Consider the following 15,514-nt stretch of genomic DNA (forward strand, 5'->3'; position numbering starts at 1 on the left):
AAAAATTCATATCTAGCAAAAAAATTACTTTTAGAAAATAAACCCTTCATTTGTCTATATATGGTAGTAATCCCAGGTCATAACCATTAAACGCCGAGCCGGTATTTCCGAAAGTGTCTCCTGTATACTGGCAGCATTCGCGAGTGAGCGACGAAGCAGAAAAAAAGTTTTTTACAAAAAATCTCAGCACGATTAATTTTGAAGATTAAGAGTTCATTTTTGGCTTCTTTTTTTGTCGTTGCCTGAAGTTTAGTATGCATTCATCAGAAATGAAAAAAAATATCATAATCATATATAAATATCGGAATATATGACAGGGCAAAAAAAAATTTCATATATAATTGTTTACAAATCGCACGGTGAGCAAAATGGTTAAAGCAAATGAGTTAGTTATTTTTTCGTTGTATTGTACACTAAATTGCGATGATTTTGGTATATAACAAATTGTACAACGATCAAAGCAACACAGAGAAAATATTATCACAATATGATGCATGAATTCGTAACGCGCGGACATAAGAAAAAGTTGTTTTAAAAAATTCACCATAAATTGAAATATTGTGCTAGAAACTTCCCGTTTGTTGCAAAATGAAGGTAATTGATTGAATATTACTAGACTGTAAGTGTTGTAGCTTACAATTGCAGTTTTCGACCATTTCGGTCGAGTTAAAGTTGACCAAAGGTTGAAATTTTGGCACTTATTGTTATTTATATAAAAATATTTCAAAACTGATAAAAGCTACAACCATGGGTTGTTTTTTGTTGTATTCTACATGAAATTGCAAACATTTTCATATATAAAACTTTATGTAACGGCTAATATAAAACGGTGCAAACATTACGACAATTAGAAGAAAAAATGTCCGATTTTTTCGGAAGTTACCGCGCAGACTTAAGGAAAATGTTTTTTTCATAAATTCACCATAAATCGAATTATTGTACTAGAGACTTCCCATTTGTTGCAAAATAAAGGTAAATGATTGAATATTACTAGAATGTAATAGTGTTAGCTTACAATTGCGTGTTTTGACCATTTCGGTCGAGTCAAAGTTGACCAAAGGTTGAAATTTTGGCACATCATTATTTATATGAAAATATTTCAAAACTGATAAAAGCTACAACCATGGGTTGTTTTTAGTTGTATTCTACATGAAATTGCGCACTTTTTCATATATAAAAATTTATGTAACGGCTAATATAAAATGGTGCAAACATTATGACAATCAGACAAAAAAAATTTCTGATTTTTTCGGAAGTTACTGCGCAGACATAAGGAAAAAGTTTTTTTTATAAATTCACCATAAATCAAAATATTGTGCTAGAGACTTCCAACTCATTGCAAAATGAAGGTAATTGATTGAATATTACTAGAATGTAAGAGTTTTAGCTAACAATTGCGGTTTTCAACCATTTCGGTCGAGTCAACTTTGACTCTACCGAAATGGTCGAAAAACGCAATTGTAAGCTAAAACTCTTATATTTACCTTCATTTTGCAACAAATTGGAAGTCTCTAGCACAATATTTCGATTTATGTGAATTTATGAAAGAAACTTTTTCCCTACATCCGCGCAGTAACTTCCGAAAAAATCATAAATTTTTTCATCCGATTGTCATAATATTTGCACCATTTTAAATTAGCCGTTACATAAATTTTTATATATGGAAATGTGTGCAAAGTAGAATACAATTAAAAACAACCCATGGTTGTAGCTTTTATCAGTTTTGAAATATTTTCATATAAATAACGATGTGCCAATATATCAACCTTCGGTCAGCTTTAACTCGACCGAAATGGTAAAAAAACGCAATTATAAGCTAAAACTCTTACATTCTAGTAATATTCAATCATTTACCTTCATTTTGCAACAAATTGGAAGTCTCTAGCACAATATTTGGATTAATGGTGAATTTAAGAAAAAAAAAAAAAAAAAAAAAAATTTCCTTACGTTCGCGCGGTAACTCTTCCGAAAAAAATAAGAAATTTTTTCGTCCGATTGTTGTAATATTTGCATCATTTTAAATTTGCCGTTACATAAAGTTTAATATATGAAAATGTGCGCAATTTCATGTAGAATACAACAATAAACAACTCATGATTGTAGCTTTTATCATTTTTGAAATATTTTCATATAAATAACGATGTGCCAAAATTTCAACCTTCAGTCAACTTTGACTCGACCAAAATGGTAGAAAAATACAATTATAAGCTAAAACTATTACATTCTAGTAATATTCAATCATTTACCTTTATTTTGCAACAAATGGGAAGTCTCTAGTACAATAATTCGATTTATGGTGAATTTATGAAAAAAACATTTTCCTTAAGTCTGCGCGGTAACTTCCGAAAAAATCGGAAATTTTTTCTTCTAATTGTCGTAATGTTTGCACCGTTTTATATTAGCCGTTACATAAAGTTTTATATATGAAAATGTTTGCAATTTCATGTAGAATACAACAAAAAACAACCCATGGTTGTAGCTTTTATCAGTTTTGAAATATTTTTATATAAATAACAATAAGTGCCAAAATTTCAACCTTCGGTCAACTTTAACTCGACCAAAATGGTCGAAAACTGCAATTGTAAGCTACAACACTTACAGTCTAGTAATATTCAATCAATTACCTTCATTTTGCAACAAACGGGACGTCTCTAGCACAATATTTCGATTTATGGTGAATTTTTTAAAATTGCTTTTTTTTACGTCCGCGCGTTACGAATTCATGCATCATTTTGTGATAATATTTTCTCTGTGTTGCCTTGATAGTTTTACTATGTGTTATATACCAAATGATTGCATTTTAGTGTACAATACAACAACAAAAATGATATTGTTATGTTACAATAAAGTTTCATACATACTTACCTGGCAGATATATACAATTAAAGGCCCACCCAGCCTCCCCGCAGGAGACAGGTGGAAGAGAGAAAATATGATAGAAAACGGGGATGGTTCCTAGTCCTGCCACCCAGGGCAGGCCGGTAGATCACCTGACCTACCTGTAGCGAGTGGCGCGAAATTTGAATTTCTGTCGGGGACGACGGAGTCTTAGCTATGTATATATCTGCCAGGTAAGTATGTATGAAACTTTATTGTAACATAACAATATCATTTTCATACAATCAACTTACCTGTCAGATATATACATAGCTGATTGGCACCCTTCGGTGGAGGGTAAGAGACAGCTACTATATGGAATAGACAGGTAAACAACATATGTTGTAGGTATAAATAAAACCTTGGTTCCTACCTGATAGGTGGTAGACTTGGTGGGTGTTTGCCCAGTAGTCTGCATCACCTCAAGAAACTTTAGCGAGATATGTGATCTATGGCCAAGAGTTCTTGTGGGTCTGCCGATGGGGTCTTACCCACTTACTCAGCAGAGCCTAAAAGGACTTTGTCAATGGGTGCTGATCCACTTATATGACAATACACCTTATGAAGGAGCACACAACCAATCCCGACCACCTGATCCTAACCATGTGTTAGAACTAAGGATTGTTACGAGTTATCCCCGAACTCGTCACAACAACCGTAACTCAAAAACCACTACGCACACATACATAATTTTTCTAAAAAAAAAAATTATACTCAACTAATTGGATATGACGAGAATTCTCTTATGAACAACATAGACGGCCGCCCGTGCGAGCCTGAATCCTCCATTGTTCGAAGAGATTCTCGACCATATCCAAACAGAAGAACAGTATATACAATTTAAGGATTGGTGTCGGCTCCCGTACCCAGAATCGTATCTGCCGATACGATAGGACCTAGAGAAAAGCACTTCTCATACGTCACACGCACGTCTTTCAAGTAATGAGATGCAAATACCGAGTTGCATCTCCAATATGTCGTATCTAATATGTTTTTAAGCGACATATTCTTATAAAACGAGAGAGACGTCGCAACTGCTCGTACTTCATGAGCTTTTACCCTCAGAAGTTGTAATTGTTCGTCCGGACAGACCTTGTGAGCGTCCGTAATGACGTTTCTTACAAAGAACGCTAGAGCGTTCTTTGACATCAGTCTTGTGGGGTCTTTAACCGCGCACCAAAGACCTTGTCTAGAGCCTCCCAACTGACGCTTCCTCTGAAGATAGAACTTCAGAGCTCTAACAGGGCATAGAGACCTCTCTGCTTCTCTGCCTACGAGACTAGACATTCCTTTGATTTCGAATGACCTAGGCCAGGGATTCGTGGGATTCTCGTTTTTCGCTAAAAACAGAGTCTTAAACGAGCAAATCGCCGAGTCTCCCTTGAATCCTACTTTATCCTGCAGAGCTTGTAACTCACTAATTCTTTTTGCCGTCGCTAACGATAAAAGAAATAGACATTTTCTAGTTACGTCTCTAAATGATGCCTGATGCGGAGGTTCGAATCTATCCGAAGACAGATATTTGAGGACTACGTCCAAGTTCCAGTTCGGAGGTACTGGTTCCTTAGACTTTGAAGTCTCAAAAGATCTTATGAGATCATGGAGATCTTTGTTATTTGCCAGATCTAAACCTCTGTTCCTGAATACAGCCGAGAGCATACTCCTGTATCCCTTTATTGTGGATACGGCTAGATGCGATTTTACTCTCAGGAATAGCAAGAAATCAGCAATTTCCGCTATAGAGGTAGAGGAGGAGGACAACTTCTTGGCTCTACACCACCTTCTAAAGACCTCCCACTTCGACTGGTATACTTTCGTAGTGGAGGTTCTGCGAGCTCTCGCGATCGCGCTTGCCACTTCGCGAGAAAAGCCTCTCGCTCTGACAAGTCTTTCGATAGTCGAAAGGCAGTCAGAGCGAGAGCGGGGAGGTTTTGATGGTACCTCTTGAAGTGTGGTTGTTTGAGAAGATCCGTCCTTTCTGGTAGGGATCTTGGAAAGTCTACGATCCACTCTACCACCTCCGTGAACCATTCCTGGGCCGGCCAAAAGGGGGCTATTAAAGTCATCCTCGTCTCTTTTGACGCCACAAACTTTTTCAATACTAACCCCAGGATTTTGAATGGGGGAAAAGCGTACACGTCCACTCGAGACCAGTTTAGCAGGAAGGCGTCTACCATAATTGCTCTTGGGTCTTCCACGACCGAGCAAAACACTGGGAGCCTTTTTGAAATGTATGTTGCGAATAGATCCACATGAGGAGTTCCCCACAGAGACCAGAGATCGCGACACACTTCCTCGTGCAGAGTCCCATTCTGTATGAAGGACCTGGTTCCTCCTGCTGAGCCTGTCCGCCCTCACATTCCTTACTCCCTGTACGAACCTTGTCAGCAGGGAGATGTTCCTGTGAGACGTCCAAAGTAATAGGTCCCTCGTGAGTTCGTAAAGGAACGAGGAGTGTGTCCCTCCTGTTTCCGAATGTAGGCAAGTGCGGTGGTGTTGTCCACGTTTACTTGTACTACCTTGTCTCTCACCAGAGGTTCTAGGCTCTTCAAAGCCAGGTGTACGGCGAAGAGCTCTTTGCAATTTATGTGCCAGGACACCTGTGCTGGTTCCCAGGTGCCTGACACTTCCTCCGAGCCTAATGTCGCTCCCCAACCCGTCTCCGACGCGTCGGAGAACAACACTAGGTCTGGGTTCTGTGATCTTAGAGAGATCCCTTTGTTCTCTTCCAGAGGTAGCAACCACCACTGTAGGTGTGCCTTTACCTCCACTGGAATGGGAAAAACGTCCGACAGTTGTCCGTTTTTCCAGCTCCAAGACTTCTTGAGGAAGAATTGAAGTGGACGGATATGAAGTCTTCCGAGAGGGAAGAATTGTTCCAGCGAGGAAAGCGTCCCCAGAAGGCTCAACCATTCCCTCGCTGACGTTTGCTGTTTCTCTAAGAAGAGAGAGATTATCCTCAAACCTTTTGCGGTTCTCTCTTGCGAAGGAAAAACTCGAAAACCCGAGAATCCATCCGAATCCCCAGATAGACTAGGTCTTGTCTGGGGGTCATCTGAGACTTCTCGAGGTTCACAAGCAATCCCAACGCCTTGGTCAAATCCAGAGTTAACTTTAGGTCCTCCAAACACTGTCTCTCCGATCTGGCCCTGATGAGCCAGTCGTCTAGGTACATCGAGACATTCACTCCTTTGAGATGAAGAAATCTCGCCACATTCCTCATCAGGCTTGTGAAGACCTGAGGAGCTGTGGACAGGCCGAAACACAAGGCTCTGAACTGAAAGATCCTTCCCCCCGTCATGAAACGGAGGTACTTCTTCGATGAAGGGTGGATCGGGACGTGAAAGTAGGCGTCTTGGAGATCTAGAGACACCATCCAATCTCCTTGTCGTAATGACGCTAGGACTGAAGCAGAAGTCTCCATGGAGAACTTCTCCTTCTGAACAAATTTGTTCAGAGCGCTGACGTCTAGTACTGGTCTCCAGCCTCCCGAGGCTTTCGCCACTAGAAAAAAGGCGATTGTAAAACCCCGGGGAGTTTTTGATCCAGTACTAGTTCTACTGCACTCTTGTCCCACATTTGTTCCACCATCGATCGAAGAGTATCCCTCAGCACAGGATCCTTGTACTTGGCTGATAGTTCCCTTGGTATTGACGTTAGGGGCGGAGTATTCAGGAAAGGGATACGATATCCCTTCCTTATGATATTTAGTGAAGACGCGTCTGCGTCTATCAGTGTCCAGGCTTCCACGAATTCCAGGAGCCTGGCACCTACTGGTGTTTGGAGGAGAAATGTTTCATTTGCCCTTTTTAAAGGGACGAAAAGCGGACCTACCTCTTCTCTCTGGAGCCTTCCTTCTTGCGGGAGGTCTGGAGATCGGACCACCTCGAAAGGGCTGCCTAGAAGTGCTAGGTTCTTTCTTGTCCGACACTACATCAGGTTTCTTCTTCCTAGCTGACTGCGTCAGAAGATCCTGTGTCGCCTTCTCAGTTAAAGAGTGAGCTACGTCCTTCACTAACTTAGAAGGGAACAAATAGTCCGAAAGAGGTGCATATAGTAGAGCTGCCCTCTGCGCATGTGAGACTGCCTTTGTTAAGAAGGCGCCATACACTGTCCTTTTCTTCAAAAGACCTGCTCCAAATAATGCAGAGACTTCCAAAGATCCATCCTGTACTGCTTTGTCGATGCACGACAAAATGCATAACAGGGCTTCAGGTTCGATTCCCTGCGAATCGTGAGCTTTCTTGGACATCACCCCAAGGGACCAATCTAAGAAGTTGAAGACTTCCAATACATGGAAAAGTCCCTTGAGGAGATGATCCAGTTCCGAAATACTCCAAGTAATGCGGGCAGAATTAAGACTAGGACGCCTTGAAGCGTCAACTAACGTCGAAAAGTCTGCCTCTGTAGTGGAAGGGAGAGCGATACCCATATCCTCCCCCGTCTTGTACCATATGCCTCTTTTCCCAGCTAACCTTGCTGGAGGCATGCAAAATACTGTCCTGGTTAAGTCTTTCTTCGACTTCATCCAGGCGTCTAAGGCGTGTAAAGCCCGCTTCATCGAGATGGTGGGCTTCATCTTCAGAAAAGACGAAGTCTTTTTCGCCTTCGCACTCGAAAAGAGCGAGCGTGGAGAAGGAGGAGCAGCCGGAGTCAACTCGTCTCCGTATTCCTCCAGAAGCAGGGTAGTCAACACCTTATAGTTGGACAAGCCCTCTCTTCCAAGATCGTCATCATCCGAGTTTCGTTCGAACTCGTGATAATCTGTTCTCCTTTCAGAACTTTCCTCTTCTGGGGGAGACAAACTCCTGATTGGAGAGGGGCTAAGGGAATGAAAGTCTTTCCTTTTTCCCGTTCCGATCGACTTGGAAGGCGTCACAACCTGCGGCTTCTCTCGCGCTTTAGAAGACGTCATGTATGACGCTTCCCGCTCTCCGAGCGTCATGTATGACGTCTCTTGTTGACGTTTAGATGACGCTTCGCGTCTGGAAGACGCTTCGCTTTCTAAGGGCTTCCTACTCGGCGTCACAATCTTGGACGGAGCGTCACGTCTAAGATCCTCTTGATTTGACGCTTCACTTCTAAAAGACGTCTTCCGAGCAGGTGCGAGAGGACGAGACTTCTTAATAGGAAGCGTCACGTCCTTCCGACGGGGCGCTAAAACTCCCACAAGAGATGACAGTTGTTCCTGCACCGCCATAATGATCTTCCTTGACGCTTCTCCTACGTCTAGTGCCTGACGCCTTTCGTCATCACTCGGGGAAGAAGCATGATGGGGTTCTTCCTCATAAGCGTCAGGTGACATTGACGCCACCTTCGCCTTCTTAATAGCAGACGGGGCGTCATCCGAGAAGCGCTCCGGGCTAGAATCAATGTCTTGCTGCATATGACGCTTCAGCGGTCTCGATAAGTTCGACTCCTTCCACCCTCGTTTAGGTGAGGGAGAGGGAGAGGACGAGAAACACTCGCGAAGGACGCTTTTTCTATAGCGCCCTTGAGCTGGCTGCCATGAAGCAAAGCTAGCTGAAGGGACGTCTGACCGTTGGGGATTCCCCACGACCTCCTTAAGGCTTTCGACTTTCCTTCTCCTCTGGGCATGTGAGCTTGGAAGAGGTCTAGGCCTGGGAGCGCCGCAGGGACGATCAAACGCCCCCTCCACAACACTGATAGGGCTCACTTCACTAAAATTTTCACTATCACTAGCCTTACCTTTCGAGTCCGCCATCTTGGACTTCATGTCTCGAATCGTCGCTTTCAGATTGGCGATTTCCGATGCCGAATCCGAAAAGACACTCTGAGAATGAGATTTATAGGGAGAATCTACAGTAGTAGGGTTAGAATTATCATTGAAAGGCTCAATAGGCCTTGAATTCACACCTTTCAGTCTTCTAACTCTATCCCTCTCTAACTTCTTCAAATAAGAAGTCAAAGTCTTCCATTCTTCTGCATTCAAACTCTCGCATTCCTTACAAGTGTTAATAGCAGAACACTGCACCCCCCTACATTTACGGCATACAGTGTGAGGATCAACCGAAGCTTTCGGTATCCTCACCCTGCAGCCTACATTCACACACATTCTCACACTCACATTAGAATCAGACATACTGAGAAAAATCCAAAAGAGTTATTCCAAAAACAGTCCACAGTAGCGAATGCCAAAACACGATCCAAATACGTCACCAAACAGTCGAAAAACGTTGATCAAATGTTGAAAAAAGAATCCAAGTCAGGAGGTAATAACAACAATGTTGATACCACCGGCGACAGAGAAAATATGATAGAAAACGGGGATGGTTCCTAGTCCTGCCACCCAGGGCAGGCCGGTAGATCACCTGACCTACCTGTAGCGAGTGGCGCGAAATTTGAATTTCTGTCGGGGACGACGGAGTCTTAGCTATGTATATATCTGACAGGTAAGTTGATTGTATGAAAATTAACTCGTTAGCTTTAACCGTTTTGCTCACAGAGCAATTTGTATACAATTATATATTAAATTTTTTTTCGTGCTGTCATATATCCCAATATTTATATATGATAATGATATTTTTTTCATTTCTGATGGTTGCATACTAAACTTCAGGCAATGACAAAAAAAGGAGCCCAAAATGAACTCTTAATCTACAAAACTAAGCGTGCTGTGATTTAAAAAAAAACCATTTTTTTCCCCTTCGGCTGCCATACGGGAGATGACTTTTAAAATACCGCTTCGGCGTTTAAGGGTTTGTTCCGCATATGAACCACCTTGAGTTTTCCCGGATCTAAAAGTCACCTTCAGTAACTCAGAAAGTCAAACAGTTTAAAACATTTCACCTACATTGTAATTGAGGCAGTAATGGGTTTGCGGTGAACCAAGTGTAAATTTCCTAGGAATATATTATTTTTTCGTTAAACTTACAAATTACATAATAAGCTCACTTCTCCCAATACACTATCTCTTGCAACTACAGTCAGAGCAATTTGTCTTGACAATTTTTGGAATTCATAAGTATTTCTGCAGTTTTGGGACTCGCATCTTATTTCCCCCAAAAAATTGGCTGGGAGAAAATGGCTGATTAGTACCTTTTGTTCATCCACCCACACTTGTGTGGCTATAATAGCAAACACTAAGGTCTCATTGTTGGCCAAGGGGAGTGCACTGATTTTGACAGTGGTCCATTCCTTACATGTTTATGCTTTTTGTGCAGTGAGTGTTGGGGTGTACTACGCCCTTCGAGTTATGGGGGGTAAATTTACCAAACCTGATATTAACGTGAGAGTTGTTGAACTCCCTAACGTCTGTAAAAAAACGAGAAATTGCAGAAATTCCCAATGTGAATGAGAAGACAGTGTCGCGGCTGCTTCAAAGATGGCGACAGGCCGGAGGAGGTGATAAGGGCCCTGAAAACAAACATGGCGAGGGGAGGCCCCTGAAGATTCCTGTGAAGACTTTAAGGCTTTTAAAGCATCAGTTGGACCTTAATCCTTCAATTACTGCAAAGGAATTGAAAGAAAAGAACCCTGAACTCCTTAGAAATGTTGCTGTAACGACAATTCAAGATAATATTCAGAAGAGGTGAAATACTCCAAGGTGAAAGCTCGAGTCAAGCCCCACGTAATTGCTAAGCAACGCCTCCACCCTGTCCAATTTGCCAAGGACCATAAGAATTGGGACCTTGTACAGTGGCATAAGGTCCTTTGGACTGATGAAGCGACGTTCTGTGCTAGTGAGAGCAAGGGAATGAAGGTGTAGAAGTTGCCTACTTTCGTTAGCGTGTGATCCGCAGCTGACCGAGACTGGCGCTAAGCACCCGCTCTACTTAATGGTGTGGGGCTCCTTTGGCTAAGGTGGATTAGGGAACCTTGTCATGCTTCCTAAAAGCCAAATACTTAACTCTGAGCGTTATATTGACCTGCTCCAGGGAAACTTAGCCAAGTCCTTCGCCAAAACCGGCTGCGAGATCCTTCAGCAGGATGGCGGCCCTTGCCACACCTCAAGGGCAGTCAAAAAGTGGCTCTCTGACAACGAGGTTGACTATATTCATGATTGGCCTGGCCAATCACCTGATCTGTCTCCCATAGAAAACCTCTGGGGAATCTTGAAGTGCTGCCTTTATAAGGAGGGTCTTCGACAATCCCCAAGCTTGAAATTGCAATCTGGAAGGTGTGGGAGGAAATACCCCCTGCCCACTGTCAGAACTTGGCTCATTCTCTTCCACAGCGACTCCAGAAGTTCTCCAAGTCCAAGGGCTTCCCCATCAGGAAGTAGCATTGACAGTGCAAGAGTTAAAACTATTTTTTTTCTGTTAATGAAATAGACTTTTTCTGCAGGCTAATGTTGCAAATCTCAAGACAAATTGTGCTGTCTGAATTCTCTGATCAACTCAAATGTTAAGCTGGTGGTTGCTGTGAACTTTTGGGTCAAGGTTCAACTTGCATATACAATAAATTAAGGTGCATGAGAGAGAATCATTTCAACAAAAAAATATTTTCTATTATATAAATACTCATGGATATTGTACAAGTCATAAAAATATTAAAAGAAATTAATACTAAAGGCAAACAATGCTTATAGAATTGCGCAAAATAAATACCACCACCACTATGCATTACTGGGAGTTTACCTCTACCGCCCAAAACTAAGGGAGGAAATTACTGATGTGTATCTCAAGAGAGATTGCATGAGACCTAACTTCAGGCCATCCCCAACATGATCTTTCTTAGGAGGTTTTCCTACTTCAACCATGAAAGACCTTTTTGACGCTTCTCTAGTCAACAGCTAAATTGTCTGGAAGTTGACTAATTACTATTGGCTCTGGCTACACTGTTATAAAAAATTTGGTAACAGTTAAATGGTATTTATAATTCACTAGACTTAAAAAGATTCCACCATAAAAAAACTAAGAAGTTAAACATCTATTTTTTTCCAGAAAGAATCATCATTAACAAATAAAAAACCAAACTCACTTTTCCATTGTGATGATCACCATAAACTTCAGTATCATTAAAATCATTGTCATCCTCCTTCTCTTGCTGACTGTTGTTTTCTTCCTTCTTTGCTTCAGAAGCTTCTTCAGAAGCTTCTTTCTCCTTACTGCCACCATTCTCAGTTTCTGTAACCTCAACCTTTTCTTCTTTTACTTTTACTTCTGATGCACTCTCTCTCAACCTTTGCTGCTCCTTCTAAAATAAGGCAGAAATTGTAATTTCAAAATATTAGTTTATAAATCCTATTAACCTTATGCATTTTTGATTTAAAAGTTTTCAAATATTTTCATTTTAAAAATAAACTACTACTCTCATTTTTAATCTGCACTTACCACCACATTGTCATAATGCTCTTTTGTTGAACAATGGTCAATTAAGCTTTGCTGCGATCTTTCCAAAACAATACCACAAAGCTCACATTTGAAGTTTGTTTCAAAGATGATTTGATACTTCCCTGAAAAAGGATACAAATTATTCCTTTGAAACTGCCTTCATTTATACAACAGCATTTTATTTGGTTAAAAGATCACTGAATATTTGTTAACATTTTGCATCAGAAATAATCTGACTAAATTACACATTAAACCATTAAGACAAAATAATAATTCATATTGACAAAAATTACAGTCTAAATATTGCTAATCCCTATGTACATTTTTATTACTAAACCTTTACTACTGGTCATGTGGTTGAAAGACGAGATGTTAATTCTCACCTTGAGATTTATTTCTAAATAATCACAATCTACTTGTATATTTTTTTGTAAATTGTACATTTAAAATGACAATTTTAAGACACCAATGCTTTAAAATACAGCAATGCATTAACCCATTCTTATTAGAAAAATATTTAAATTTACTATTTCCAAATAACAAGGGCCATAAAACCAGATCGCCATTAACCAAGTCCGCTGCTAACCAGGGACTGCTTGTATTCTCTCTATTCTTACTCAATAACATTTCACTGGAATCAATATGAGATCTTCATATTATTTCATTACAAAATATTTATACTATTAGCAGCCCTGGTTATAGCGGGGGTTCTATCCCAGTGCACGTTGTAAGCTGAAAATCTCCGTAACCCGAAGCATCATACTTATACATATTGGGAATAATAGCACTTTTTCCATAATCGCAATGTAAACACTGTAAATTATAGCGCCTTAAATCCAGGCAACAGTGCTATAATTCTGGGTAACAGAGCAAAAAATTGGGGTTGACAGCACCATGAACCTAGTGCCTTAAGTCCAAAATAACGTAACCCAAACCCAATGTAACTCTGCGACTGCCTGTACTATTTCAGGTTTGAAGTACTAGGTATAAATAAGGGATTTTGACGTAGGAAAAATCTATTTCTGGGTGATTGGCTCGTGTCGCCCTATGAAACCCACCCTGTTTCTTTTTACCCACCCTGCAGGACAAGATGTTCATATATTAAGGATGACCGCTAGGGGCACTGCTCTCCGCGTGGCGTCAGTAGTAGTAGTAGTAGCGGTCGCATCACCCTTTAGTATCAGCTCTCTCAGGTGGGGATTTTATGTTGGAAGATCTAAATGGTAAATGACTCGTGGTAGTGATCCCACTCGCCCCTATTTCCATACCGACACTTCTTTTATAGAGTGAGTGAGCGAGTCAGTTTTACTGACATTTTCTTGATTTTATTTTTTCTCTGGTAATTTTAGGATAATTTTACCTAGAAATAATGAACTTAAGGATATTTCATAGGGGGACACGAGCCAATCACCCAGAAATAGATTTTTCCTACGTCAAAATCCCTTTTCTGGGCTCAGCTCGTGTCGGCCTATGAAATAATACCAGAGAAACAGACAAGATGGAATAAAAGGACAAATGAATCTAAATAGTAAAAAGATTGATATAATATAAGTGAATCAAGACTCATTACAGTATACTAACAAAAAGTACTTAAAACTAGCTTATACTAAATAATGGTAGGATAACTATACCATATTAACATAAAGTACTTAAAATTAGCTTATACTAGAAATGGTGGTACATAATAGTGTAATGGTAATTAGAACAATATACAATGATTCACTAATTTAAGTATTATTTACAAAATATACAAACTCATTGTGTTCTACCCTAGCATAAAAATAAGGGTAGAAACACCGAAGCACATTATATGTACACAATGTGGATGCCCCTAGCATAAAAATAAGGGGCATTCCACCAATACGATCCTAGCGGCTAAGGCTAGAGTATCACGAAGAGCATGGCAATAGGGTGAGGCATGTTGGACGAGGTAGGTAGAAAGGAGACCTGGATCTATACTACAACTACTGTGCAGTATCAGGAGAAACAATGTTTCCCGCTGCTACTGCTGAAAATTTTAAAGATTCCAAGGACTTCAGGTAATGACGTTTAAAGACTGTCGGTGATTTCCATCCAGTATACTTTTTAAGATCCTCAAAATTCATATGTTGGAAATAATTAATTGAGGTGGCTACTCCTCTGATATCATGTGCTTTAGGAAATGATTCAGGGTTGGCTTGTTTAATGAAGTAAAGGATCTGTTGTCTGATTCCTTTCACTGATAAAGTGCCACCTTTTTCTCTCGTAAAGAGAGGACCTGAGGATCTAGAGGATTTAAGAGATAGAAAGGCTCTTAAAGTTGATACTGGGCAAAGAGAAGGATCTTGCGGAAGTGGGATAACTTTCCAAGGAGCCCACCTTGCAAGAGGATCCTCGTTTTTAGCTAAAAAACTGCGATCCAGGGAAAGTAGAACTTCTCCTGAGGGGAGAAATTCTACATGACCCGCATCTCTGGATAGAGCCGACAGTTCTGAAATTCTTGCTCCTGAAGCCAGGCTTAACAAAAATAACGTCTTCCTAAGTAGGATTATGAATGTGCAAGACGAGTTGTCAGTATCTGAGGCTAGTTTGAGGACATCATTTAAGAACCATGAAACTGAAGTAGGCCTTTGAGAAGGTCTAAGTCTAGCACAGGCTTTGGGAATAGATGTAAAGTAAGATTCCGTTAAGTCTACAGTGGACCCCCCGTACTCGCGTTCTCCAGATTCGCGGACTCACACATTCGCGGATTTCTCTCGGGAATGTTTCCCTGCATTATTCGCGGAAAATTCGCGCATTCGCGGTATTTTTCTATGATAAATATCCCCAAATTCCTGGCTTTTTTGATGAATTTCATCATAAAATGCACTTTTTGTGATAAAACTATTAAAAAAACCATAAAGGAAATTTTTTAGTGGGTTTTTCTTGAGTTTTAACTAACAAAAGAGGCTGTTTTTAGCATTTTTATAGGGGTTCCAAACATTCGCGGGTTCTAACTATTCACGGGGGGGTCTGGTACGCATCCCCCGCGAATACGGGGGGACCACTGTATTTGAAAACCCAACTGAAAGATTTTCTTCAAAGCCGATTTATTAGTAGTAATTGTGCTAGCTGCTAAACCTTTTTCAAATAAGGATCTGAAAAAGGATATAGCTAAGTTAACTGTCATGGTTGTAGTGTTTGATTCTTTCAGGAAGGATGCTAACTTTTTAACAGCTGAGTCATATTGTCTAATAGTTGACTCTCTTTTATCTGATTCCAGAAAGAGGATTTTTGTGGATCAATGTTAGCATCTTTTTTAGCCGCAAACTTCATGAAGTCCATAAAGTTAGGGTCTGAAGAATTCCTGAGGAAGCGAACAC

The 15,514-nt window shown here is 40.5% G+C and overlaps 1 protein-coding gene across 2 annotated transcripts in view; it reads right to left on the reverse strand.

The window, feature by feature from the left end:
- Positions 1-15,514, reverse strand: part of LOC135208429 (uncharacterized) — a 316,957-nt gene that overhangs the window by 66,765 nt on the left and 234,678 nt on the right. For both annotated transcript variants that reach the window (XM_064240585.1, XM_064240584.1), the window contains exons 12-13: positions 12,174-12,295; positions 11,821-12,036 (exon numbers count right to left, since the gene is read on the reverse strand). In XM_064240585.1, coding sequence (XP_064096655.1) covers positions 11,821-12,036; positions 12,174-12,295 — 338 coding nt within the window. The remainder of the gene's footprint in view (positions 1-11,820; positions 12,037-12,173; positions 12,296-15,514) is intronic.

The sequence above is a fragment of the Macrobrachium nipponense genome, chromosome 35, assembly GCF_015104395.2.
Source record: "Macrobrachium nipponense isolate FS-2020 chromosome 35, ASM1510439v2, whole genome shotgun sequence".
NCBI lineage: Eukaryota > Metazoa > Arthropoda > Malacostraca > Decapoda > Palaemonidae > Macrobrachium > Macrobrachium nipponense.